General features: G+C 38.5%; 1 protein-coding gene across 1 annotated transcript in view; it reads left to right on the top strand.

Annotated features, from left to right (window-relative positions):
* Positions 1-12,407, top strand: part of LOC149709972 (coiled-coil domain-containing protein AGAP005037) — a 353,484-nt gene that overhangs the window by 316,642 nt on the left and 24,435 nt on the right. The window contains exons 7-9 of the mRNA XM_089858532.1: positions 1,761-1,941; positions 6,291-6,489; positions 7,504-7,654. Of these exons, the coding sequence (XP_089714658.1) occupies positions 1,761-1,941; positions 6,291-6,489; positions 7,504-7,654 (531 nt within the window). The remainder of the gene's footprint in view (positions 1-1,760; positions 1,942-6,290; positions 6,490-7,503; positions 7,655-12,407) is intronic.

Raw genomic sequence — 12,407 nt, 5'->3', positions numbered from 1 at the left:
GGCATATTTAAGGTATATCCTTGTGTTAAATCATTTTAGATAGCTTTGTCTGGCTGTTAGTAACGCTATGTATTACTTTATTGCTGCGTGAAATTAAGGTAGATGGCGTTTCAAAGACTAGTCTAGAGATATGATTCCAAGTAGCTGTATGTATTCCTGATAACAGATACAGGGCTAAGGTGGCTTAAACTTGGGGAGAAAGTCGAATGTTTCCAAACGTGAAGGAGATTCAATATGTTAAAATTTGAATTTCGGATTTGTTCAAAATCCGAGAGATATTTCGGAAGGCGAATAAAAAGATGAGAGCGGAGTTTCGCTTGGGAAGAATTTCAAGAAAGAAAAAAATACAGTTTTTCTTAGATACTTCTTCTTTTGAAATGTCCCGCGGACATTTTACATCTAAACCAAAAACGTCCCTTAGTATTAATCTTCCCTGAAAAGCAGACCCTGCTTCTCAACGTCCACCCTCCCAAAGAATATGTTCAGCCCTTTTTTCCTCCTTTGGAGAGGGGGGGGGGGTACAAATTTTACAAATTTAGTTTCACCCTCAAAATCAATCCGGGAGTTGAAACTAATATTATTTCGGAACATGATGTAGTAGTAGTAGTAGTAGTAGTAGTAGTCGTAATATGAACGTTTTTAATACAACTCAGGTTACGCGTAATTATTTCAGCATCGTCATGGGTAAGACCAAGAAGGAATTTACTATAAGAAGGCCTAAAAAGGCGTTCGGTGCGCGCGTGATAGTCGACAATCCCCCCTCATGGGTGGGGGGAGGGTGGAAATGGAGGCGGGACTTAATATTTTATCTTACTCTGTTTTCCACCATCTATCTCTTTTACCTTTTCGTTAAGCCTTGGTTTGGTTTTTGGAACTCACGAAATCATAAGTATAGTACACTTCGATTTGGAAACAATTATAGAACGAACGATTTTCACGCAGAGAGACACGTATTCAAAATCCATCAAGTTTGGTTCAAAACCTTTAACTAACTTGTTAATGGCAATTAAAAACCATTCGCGTACCGTTTCAGCACCGCTGGCAGCCTCCATTTTCTGTTTACTTTGCTCGAAGTTTTTTCTCTATTCGGAATACGTCATTTGCGTCTGTATGACCTATCCCCACGGGATCCAATAGGAAAGCTCAGAGCAATGACGGACATGAAAGGGGTGGGGCTTACTTGTCCGCTAGCACCGGCGGAAGAATAGAAGCGTAAAATCTAGTGACTTAGGCATTCTTATAGTAAATAAATTCTTGGTAAGACCTTTAAAGATTACACGTAAGATTAGTACAGATACAAAGCTGAGTGAGTTGCCCCTCATAAATCTCGTATACTTTTCAGCAAGCTTGAACATAATTTACAGCTTTTTTTGGTTTGCTATCAACCATATTCTGAAGCTTTAGACCGCTAAGATTGAATTAAGGTGAAACGCTTCGGGTACTTTGTCATCTTGTTAAGCTGGCGACTTTTCATCGCAACATTGTTAGTGTTTGCGCCAAATGTTACCGTATACACTACCCCTTTATTGCGGTCCCGTCCATGTGGTTTCTATTGACGATGAAAAAAATGCGTTATCGATTTAATCAAAAATTCACTTTTTTCTATTCTCTTCTATACTTTCCGGTTTTTTTCCGCTGCCACATAACGCTTTTTACGACTTTAATCGAATCAGTGATGGTTCGAAATTTAGGCTCATTGTGTTTTATCGTTGCTGAAGCTAAATTTTTCTTTTTTCTGGTTCTTTTTTTGTCTGATTTAGACTCATTTGGGATCTCAGCGTAATCCGGCTTTTTATCAACCTCCCGCCAGCGTGTATGACGATGATCCGGGAATCATGTCAGAGGTGGAGACTTCGGCCACGGGTTTTCGGAGGGCCAGCAAAGTCCGTTCGAGTTTGCCCATTGTCCGAACTCCTTCTAAGACTCAGGAAAGACCGCTTGGTAAGTACTCAGTCCTCCATTCTACAGTATAAGTTTATAAGATATGTTCCATTCATAAGTATGACTAACAACTGGCTAGAGGGAAGAGATAGTCTGACGTCATGCAGCCCCCTCTGGTTGACATTTTTGCGCGTAGAATACTGTTTCCAACCGTTAGGGGGATGAAACTCCAGTAAGACATAGAAGAGTGTGACGTTTCAGGGTTAGAACTGTTAGCTCCCTAGACTTCGTAATGCTAGAGACTTACAGCTCGAGTTAGTTCTAGCAGAACGACAAGCGAGAATTGAAGTCCTACACTCGGGTGGTTAATTTTGCAGGACCAAGTTCCATCTAGCTCCTATTTAGTCTGCATTACTAAGCCCAAATTTGACAGCAGCGCCTCACCAGGCCTCCCTCGCTTTACCTCGAATCTATGACCTACCTCATTCACTTCATAACAAGCTTCAGTTTCTAAGTTACCAGTGACAAACTTATGGAATGGAACATATCTTATGAACTTATGGTATTACTAGAAAAGGATAGATATAAACATTTCTCATAATTTAAATTTAAATATTGGGGATAATAATAAAAATAAATGGTAGAATTAATCACCGTAACTCTCGTTTGTAAAAGAGTAAAATTAATAGGATTATTTTGGGAAGAACGTCGAAACGCTGGAAATGTTTTTTATTAAGTTCTTTATTTAATCCCAAAAACAGGGCACATTTTCCTGAAAGAGGGGGGGGGGAGAAAAGCAATAAACAAAATTATTTTCCGCTTCAATGAATTCAAATTCCAATTCAGTTATCTATTCCCCCCCCCTTCTATTAAATTGGAGAGGACAGAAAAAGACACTTTTTTAGCCCATTTTATGGACCGTATAGGTTGTATGTCGGAAAAGGATTTTATCATTAATTATGACCCGCATTCTGCTCCTCTCCAAGAAGTGATATCTAGTTTATTAGGGAGAAGGTATAAATTCGCCTGCACATTTCTAGCTTTCTTTCCAGTCCAAACGTATAGTAGGTCCGAAGTTAATCCATACCTCTAAATTACAAACAGCATCTCATTGGTTCTTGAAAACTCACGTCAGTGCGACGCGAATGACGAAAATTACAGTCATATTTTCCGACTGAGGAGAGGCAGCGAAATAGCCCGGCCTCCTTTTACACCTCCTCCCCTTGTATTTTGAAATGGGGGACTGGGACTATGGCGCGCCTATACTTAGGCATCTTATACCTTCTCCCTAGTAAACTAGATATCGCTTCTTGTACTCCCTTTTTACTGTACCTCATATGTAAAAAACTTCACCCGGAAGATATATTCCATAAGTATGACACGTATTGCTAGAGATTTAATAATAATAATATAAACTTTGTCTATGAATGAGAACTAGTTCGAGAACGACGCGATAATTGACTACATTTTGCAGTCCAGCTTACCTAGCTATTTAGTCTGCATGACTAAGCCTTTGACAGCAGCGCCTCACCAGGCGTTCGTCGCTTTACCTCGAATCTTTGACCTACCTCATTCACTTCATGACAAGCTCCAGTTTCTAAGTTACCAGTGACAAACTTATGGTGAACATATCTTATGAACTTATGATCTAATTAATAAAGTAAGTTAGGAAATTGTGATTAAATTGGTTACGTGAGCCTTCCATTCATTTCTAGGTAGAAATATCCCATAGATATAAATTTCCGCTCCTCTCTCGAACTAAGATATTAAAGTGCAAAGTTTGGATAACCCCTTTCTAGGGAAAACATAAAGAAAGTCGTAAAAAGAAGCTTATACAACTGTAGTGAAACCTTGCCCGACGGACCCTAATTTTTTGGGCTCTATGTTTTGGGGAATGAACTTGTATAACGCTATACAGTGTCTCTAAAGATAATTCCCCAACTGTTATCGTTCGCTCATATTACCCGGAGCTTGGAGCATATACAGTAGCATTTTGCTCACGGTTTGCTTTGGCATCGGCCTCTAACTAAATTGCTCCATTGCAATGGTCACTAGAGGGTTCAAGCACTTTAGTAAAGGAGAGCCGCGTTACCCAGGTCAAGGTTAAAATGTATGGACAGTACTTCAATTTTAGTTATCTGTTATATTCAAAATAAACGCTGTAAATCCCATATCTAGGATATAGTTAACAAGTACACTTAAAACGACTCCTGAGAAGGCAACACAACAGTGGGTGGGTAAAAATCATCTGAAATACGTCAGATACACGTGACCGTGGAGTGATTCCTTAGTGGGTCCTATATGTATATAAATTCCTACTTAGACCTATCGAAATCTCATTCCTAAACATATCCGGAAAGTGACCGTCCTCTTTGTCATAACCGAAGTATAACTCACTTCTTCCCGCTCCAAACTCTGTTCATTTATTTAGAAGTAATAGATGGATACGTAAGCTTTCTGTCGTATTTTGTTACGCTCTGCCTTTCCATTTATTGCTTCTAAATGAGTGGACGGACTCTAGGAAACTAGTGAGATCGTTTCGGTTTAGGTCAAAAGAGAGTGAGAGAATGAGAGAGAGAAGAACGGAACGGTGGTGCTTCCCCGCATTGCGGGCAAAACGGTTAAGCCTTTTTAGCTGAAATAATTTTCTTTCTTAGTTATAGCAGGAATGAATTTATTTAATCGTCCCCTGAATGTATACTAACAGATGGAATTGTGTTATAAGGTTCGATCTATACACATTAATAGTATTTTCTACTATAAGTGACGTATAGCTAAGCAATATATTCTGTTCAGGAACAATCTTAGTTTTGGTATAATTTAGAAGTTATGTTCCGTTGGTTTGAGTGACATCTGTAGGTGAAACTTCCTAGATTATCAAGTATGTCTAGAATACGTCAGGTATGCTGTCGAAGTTTAGCACTGCAGATAAATAGATGTACAGGAAACCAATCAGTACACGTATTATTAGCTGAATCAGGGATAGATTTAATTTTAGAAGTAGGAATGGAGAACGGTTAGTATTTACTTCAGTCCGACTCATAGACCACCCAGTATAGAGCCCCTCCCTCCAACACGTAACGAAAATTTTAAATTATCTTATTGGCTGCTCACTTAAACTATTTTTTGATGACGTTGCTGACGGGGACGGCGAAAAATACATAATTCCAGTTTTTACCTCTGTCGCTATGACCCACCTCTTCTTTCATACCCCCCTCCGTCCCGTGGAAGGGGGTCCGGGACTTTGACGCTCGCCCAGGTTACTCTGTTCTCCATTCCTACTTCTAAAATTAAATATATCCCTGGCTGAATCATGTATTCCTAATTTCAAATATTCTTTGGAGAAAGAAGTTACTTCTTGGGTGTTAGTCTAGGCCAAGAAGGAGGTGGGTGATATTGGAGGGGGGGGGGAATGGAGTTTGCCGTCTTTGAGTCTAATCCGAATTTATCTCGACTTGTAACGTAAGAAGCAAAAAGAAAAGTTGGGCGAGACTTGAAAATTTCTCTAGCACTGGACGTTAATTGGGCTTAGTGGCCGCCTTCGCCTCGACTTTTAAACCTTGTTTTCTCTTTCTTTAACTCCGCTCTTTTATTTTAATGAAGCGAGAAATGGTTACTTTACTCCATTTTCGATTTTTTCCGGGTTTTTTATTACTTTTTATGTGGAATGAAATGGACACCGGTAAAAATATACTTTCACTATGATTGGATGAAAACCAAGCTTTTCGTGATACCCTAAAAAATGTAATCTTTATATTGGTTTAAAATGACATGGTTAATTTACGGGTTTGCAGTCTTATGTAAGTACTTGGTTAGTTTAAAGGGCCTTGGTAAATAAAAATCGATAGAATTAGAAAAGGGTACAAGATTTTACAACTCGTTAAACAGTTAAGATCATGGCCCGTTAGGTAAATTTAAAATATTGCTGATATCTGTGAAAAAAAAAAAGAGTACTTTAAATTTTCACTTTAAAATTAGTCTTAACACCTAAGAGTATTTAAGAAATTTTTAATTAAACCAATTTTAAGTGCACAACGCCCATTTCTCGGTCAGCTCCTCAGGTTCCTAAACTTTCAATTGACCAAGAACTTGCACCTTATAGCGTACTGCACTTTCATTTCGTTAAGTAACGAAATTTCGCGAAAACTTGTACATACGTGTTAGGCCTAATTTGAAAATATAGGTAAGAACCTGTGATTTATCTCCCGCCAAAACTTAGTCTTCGCTAGACGTTTTTGTACACGTTTTCCCGCCAATTTTTTAGACTAAGCCTAATTTGAAAATTTAAAAGCACCCTCGATTTATCTCGCGCCAAAACTTGAGAAAACCTTCCTATAGTAGGCCTACACGTTTTTCCCGCCAATTTCTTAAACTCTGTTTCATAATTTGATTTACTATTGTTGTCTTAGGTTTGGTGTTTCTACAATACAGAAGCGAGACCAAGCGGGCCTTACTGCCCAACGAGATCACGACGCTGGACACGGTCAAGGCCTTATTTGTACGCTCCTTTCCTAAGCAGCTGACCATGGAGTATCTCGACTCTAACCATATCCGCGTCTATATCCACGACCCTTCGAAAGACATGTTCTACGAGCTGGAGGACTTGAGGTAATTACACAATGTTGGGCCTGCCCATCATCAGTAATCAACTAGCGTGTTGACAAAGTTAATATGAGCGCGTCAACAGTTCTTTATTTTTAACAGGTACGCGTTAAGTGTTAAGGCATCAAGGCTTAGTCTAGTCACCTCACCTATAAAGTGAAATGACAATATTTACTTATGCATTTTTAATGACGGTAGGAGGAACTCCTAATTATGGCGTTGTTTGCCATCAGGATCAAAGGATATTAATTATTTATCTGATGGGGCTGCAACAGGGAATAAACTATTAACTCGAGACCCGTTTGACTTGCTTAGGGTCTGCAGAGGTCGTATACCATGCCGCTCCATGTTTTTGTGACCCCAATAATTACGCTTCAACAATACAAAAAAAAATTCGTGGACTGCATGGCAACTTAAGTCCTTATCTAAGGTCTTTGGAGTTTGAATCTACATACCGAATGTTCCATATTAACCCTATATAGAGATATCTCAGTTGTGACGTCAATGCCTATAGTGAAACGTCACGGGCTTAGCTTTGGCAGTGGGCGGCCATATTTGGTACCGCCTTGGTTCTAAGGACAAATAGCATAAGTGACGCCACACAAAGGCTTCTGAAATAGCTCTATTAAGCAGACAATATTGCGCCCCCCCCCCCATTTTTTAAATAGGGTCTATTTAAAATAGATCTACATATTTATCAGTCATGAGATATAAGTCTATCAAAGGCACTCTTTTTCAAAATTATTCTATTTATTCACTACCTACTATATTTTTAATTCATTTTAGCAAAGATGTTTACACGTAATTTTATAGTAGTCTAAACAATTTTATTCAATAAACTTCAGCACGTTTATTTATTTTATTTTAATGTAGTTGGAGATTTCGAAAAGTTTATAATTTTTGTTTAGGTAAAAGTTTAAAGAGTTAAGACGGTGGTAGGCCTAGTTGGGAGGTTGAATATGATTCAAGTGCGGTGAATTATAGGCAATGCGCCCTCGTCTTTGATCTCTTTTGGCTTAGGGACATCCGCGATCGATCGGTGCTTCGAATTTACGAGCAAGATGCCAACGGCGGAGGAGTCTACAACAGCACCTACGATAACGAGATGAGCTACTTTTCCGAACCGGAATTCGACTCAGAATACCAAAACCAGCATATCCACAGGGCAAAGGTCAGTTATTACGCTGTAATCTTACTAATTCCACGCTTAACATTGTCATTTAGTCTACGATAAGCTAAGTTGTTAGGCCAGGAATGCATACAGCTAATTGGAATCATTGCGTAGTAATTATTTTCTCAACGTATCTAGGTTACCAACCAATGAAATCACAGTATGAGTCTTAACGTGTAATACTCAAGTCCGGCCCATAAAAACCGCGTAGAAAAAATAACATCTTATATATTGGGGGCATGATAATTCCAATTAGCTGTATGTATTCCTAGTTAGGATTAATGCTCATCGCCTATTATTGAATCGTTTCAATATATATCAGTTTATCGAATCGAAATGAACTGCAATCATTTGTGTGAGATATATAGTTAATAATATAACTGATATCACAAGATTTATAATATAAATATATTCCATAATTTTGATAGTTCGAATTTCAATTAGTTTACTATAGTCCCATGGGATCCAAAAACCGTGGTATTCACGCCCAAGGGGGTCGTTAGAATTGTAGTATGTCAAGGTCATTCAGTATACTGTTTGAAGCTAGGCGGAAAACTGATCGCTTTGTCAATTCAAAGCAAGCAAACAAGGGGATCGTTAGGGATCAAGTACATTCATCATTGTTTAAAGCTAGACACTTATGAGGGACGTAAATGGAATCTTTACTATTGCTGGTGCATCAAGGTCACTCAAAATTTCAAAGCACTCTAAGGGTAGAAGTGTATTCCCCTTAGCTCTGCATGCCTACTATACTCGAGTGGAAAAAATTTACTTGGAATTTCAGAATCCATAATATAAATAAATACTTTCTCTTGAAAGTTATTTAAAACAGCACCCAACCAATATATTTTCAGAGTATAATTACACGTTTACTTCCGCTATTCCACCGACCCATTCCTTAGGGATGAAGAATAGTATAGTATACTTTACCAAGCCACCCATTCGAGTAGATCTGTAAAAGCCACGTAAAAATGGTCGTTATTCTAAAAATAACACGGCTCCCTCTGGCCATGCGATTTTCCTAACGCGAGGCATCAAGCCATACTGTAAACCATTTTTTTTTTTGAAAGGTATAAAACAAGTAAAATACCAAGTTCCTCCAACTATAACAAAGCTATAAATTGCATTTATTCCCGTACTTGGGTCTATTGTGCTTTTGTGGAGGTGGTATAGGTGCGAAAGGCAATTTCCTTGGTTGTATCATATGGTAGACCCTGAGGGTCCATGGGCTACGGTGGCGATATTTTAGCAATGCTGCGTAAGTTTTTTGATGCCAATTGAATTGTGTAATATACTGCCTACATGCGTTTACCCCTAAATGGAAGCTTGAGCTATTTGTAATATATTTACTATTATCAGGAATACATACGACTTATTGGAATCATTATGTAACCTTCTTCTCAACGTATCTAGGCGGATTTTGTGGGAGGAGCTATAGACTTATTATTAAGTATTACGTATTTTACCTCGCGAATAATCTATCTCGCTGCACCTTGCACCTTGCGCGCTTTTTATTGAATAGAGTCGAAGTTTTAAAATTAGAAAAACGTTCTTGCAGTACTTACAAAATAAATTAAAATAAAATACTTAGACTTAATTATTTTTGTTTAAACTTTAAAAGGCACATAAATGATAGTCAGTTGTTCATTTAAAATTATTCCGGAAGTAAACTTAGCTATAATTATGCAGTAATGCTTCGCACAGGAACACAAAAAAACCATGCTTTTTCTATGAGTAGCTAAGCCTAAAAAGTGTTTTTATTTAGGTATTGCTATTGCCACCTTCGCCTTCAGCCATACTTTTCCCTCGCTATTATTTTTGCTGGTTCCAATTGGGATTTGTCTCATACCACTACAGCGTCACGAACAAGTCAATATAATTGGAAAGATTTAGGCTTTTTGACTTTTATCTAGTATAGGCTAGACTACTTAGAAATTCGGATTCCAGTTAGGGTTAATGCCTTGGATGTTCATGCCGTTGCCGTTAGCAACATACAGGCGAGGGCATCAGTCATAAGTAACCGAGGGACCAATCACTAAACTAAATCGATGTGTATATGTATACCTTCACTAAATACAGAGAGGGGAGTGATTACCCCCACGTTTCTTGCTTCGTTTCTCGACCGATGGAAAAGTAGGCCTAATGTTAAAGCCTACTGAATTAGAGAAAGACTTAACTAGAAGCAAGACATTGCCTTGGTTACTTGGAAGATAAGATCTAGGCCTATATTTTGGTCAACTTCCTTTGTCTGGAGCAAAGTGTCTTCATATATCATCTTATTATTTGAGAATTAGGCTTAGGAGTTCGCGTTTTGTGATTCTTTTACGTTCGTGACTAGTTCTTTTATATTATTAATCTTTAGAAGATTATGGTAGAACATTTATAAAAGAACTGTGTCGTTCTTCTTAGGTTCTACGGCGACCAACCAATCTAACGTTTCCTGGATATTATTATCCGGTTTATCGCGTTAGCTTAGCTACCAGTTTTATAAGAAATGAAATAATAACCATCGCGGTCTATAGTCAATTCCGATTTCCAATTGTCCCCTAATGTGAGTCGCGTGCTTTTAGACAATTATTAAATGAACTACCCCATCACGTTAATGCTTTTCATTGCCACTATTCGTGGTATAAGAATATTAAAGAAATTTTTTTTGTAAGCGGCTGGAACCTAAGAAGAACTTAATATCTAAGTGACACTAAACACTAAATTGTCCGTATGAAATTTCAGAATCACGTAGTCTTTTTTTTAGAAACTATTTTTTGGTTGCAACTTCTAAATTCAAGAAAGCATCTTTAATTAGTTAGGACACAAGTTCACACTACCTATACAAGTTCGTAATGCTAGAGACTTACAGCTCGAGCTAGTTCGAGAACGACAGGCGAGAATTGAAGTCCTACACTCGGTGGTTAATTTAGTCTGCATTACTAAGCCTTTGACATCTCCTCCCATCTCTATAAGTATCATCAATCGCACCAGAAGAATTCGCTGTGTCATCTCTTATGTTTTTTAATGTTAGTGCATTCCTCAAACATCAGACTAGACCATGTGCTGCGTCGCAGTACGCAGTCTCTCAAATATTATACCTAAACATAACAAATAAGTTCTTGAGGAGCAGGTCACTCTGAGAAAATCTCTACATCGATTAGGGCTTACGTAATCGCTTTAGTACAACGTGTACACAAATTACGCTAAGTGATTGGCCCCTCTGTACATATTCGCACTTAATTTACGAGGTTCTGTTAATAGACACATATGGCAACCATTTTCCCAATTCCCAAAATATACCATATTTTTGTCAATGAGTCAAAATCCCAGGGCGTTACAAGCACGTACCGTAGTTACAACTTCTCCCGTTTGGTTAGTTAGTTTGTTTCACAACTCAATGCTTCAATGACTGAGGGGTGACTGTTATTTGGTGTGGAAAAACCCCTTTAAGTCATACTATCATACCTCAAAAAACCATTGTCAATGTTACTTGACCCTACTATAAACGACATAAGAAGGTTCCCCCAGCTTTCTACGACATCCCTTGAAACACTGACTTGAAAATCCTCTCCAGACATTTACGCTGCAGCATCTTCCATTCCATCCAGTCAGTCAGTCTGAAGGTTTTCCCCTCCTCTAGAAAGGCGGCTAAAGAAAAAAAACACACATCCTATGTCCCAATGACTCAGTCTTCAAGTCTTGGTAAACGATATTCGGTTGGTTATTCGTCTTTTGGCACTAGTGCATATAGCCATGGCTTAGCGTGAGAGTCGAGTAAGATTCCTGAGGGATTGGATTGGGATATAGTAGAACCAACTCGAACCGTGGTACGTTGTAGCCCCGCGGATAAGTGACGAGTCTATATGTTGCGAAGCTTCAATTCTGCAAGCGAGGAACGGTAATTTTGCAAACGTCGACATTGTCGTGGTAACGTGGTTGGATCTTAACTTAATTCATAACGAATCACTCGTGCGTCACGACGACGAGCAAGCCCCGGCTCTCGTATATTTAATTAAAACCTAGTCACGTGAACCCTGTGAAACCTTAAATTTACCTTGGAAACGAAAAAAAATCCCTACAAAAAAAAAGATGCGGAACCTTTTCTCTGTGCTCAAGTTATAATTTTTCATAGTGCCAGCCCAGGAAGCAACCGTCGGTAAGGTTTCATGCAGTTTTTATTTTATACCTATTTTTTCTCTTTATTAGCTAAGCCTCGGTTAGGGTTAATTAATTGTTACGGTTACGGACAACTGTTTGAAATAGGCTTAGCGTTGTGCCCACTCCATTAGTGTTGTTGATTTCCATTTAAGGAAACTCCAGATCCAGTAGCAACTATGAGTGAAAGGCGACTTTGGCGTGGTATATCCATTGATGGTGTTAAATCCCCCGTGACGTCATCACCGATTCTGCCGAATAGTATCAGACGAAGTAGTAGCAATGTTGATTCGAGACAATTTTCGCCAACGAACAACGGTGTTAGTGGCGGTACTACTACAACGTTGCGAAGACGTTTCTCCGATTGTCTGGTCTGTAATTACCATCCCAAGTCCGAAACGCTCCGCTTTAAGCTTTAGCTCAAATTATTTAATTGGAATTTTGCGGTGTGTTCGAACTAACATCGTTTGAATTAAAACTGAATGGTTTGGAGTGTTTTCAACTTTGAAAGTGGTTACTAATACGCTAACTATATACTTCAGGCGCCATTATAGTAATATGCTAGACAAAATAGCAAAGTTATATAGCGCTGTTGACGGTTTTAATTTAA

Source organism: Phalangium opilio, unplaced genomic scaffold (assembly GCF_054372755.1).
Source record: "Phalangium opilio isolate 3A_F unplaced genomic scaffold, DU_Popi_V2 ptg000011l_1, whole genome shotgun sequence".
NCBI classification, from domain to species: domain Eukaryota; kingdom Metazoa; phylum Arthropoda; class Arachnida; order Opiliones; family Phalangiidae; genus Phalangium; species Phalangium opilio.
This window is presented reverse-complemented; position numbering and strand designations above follow the sequence as displayed.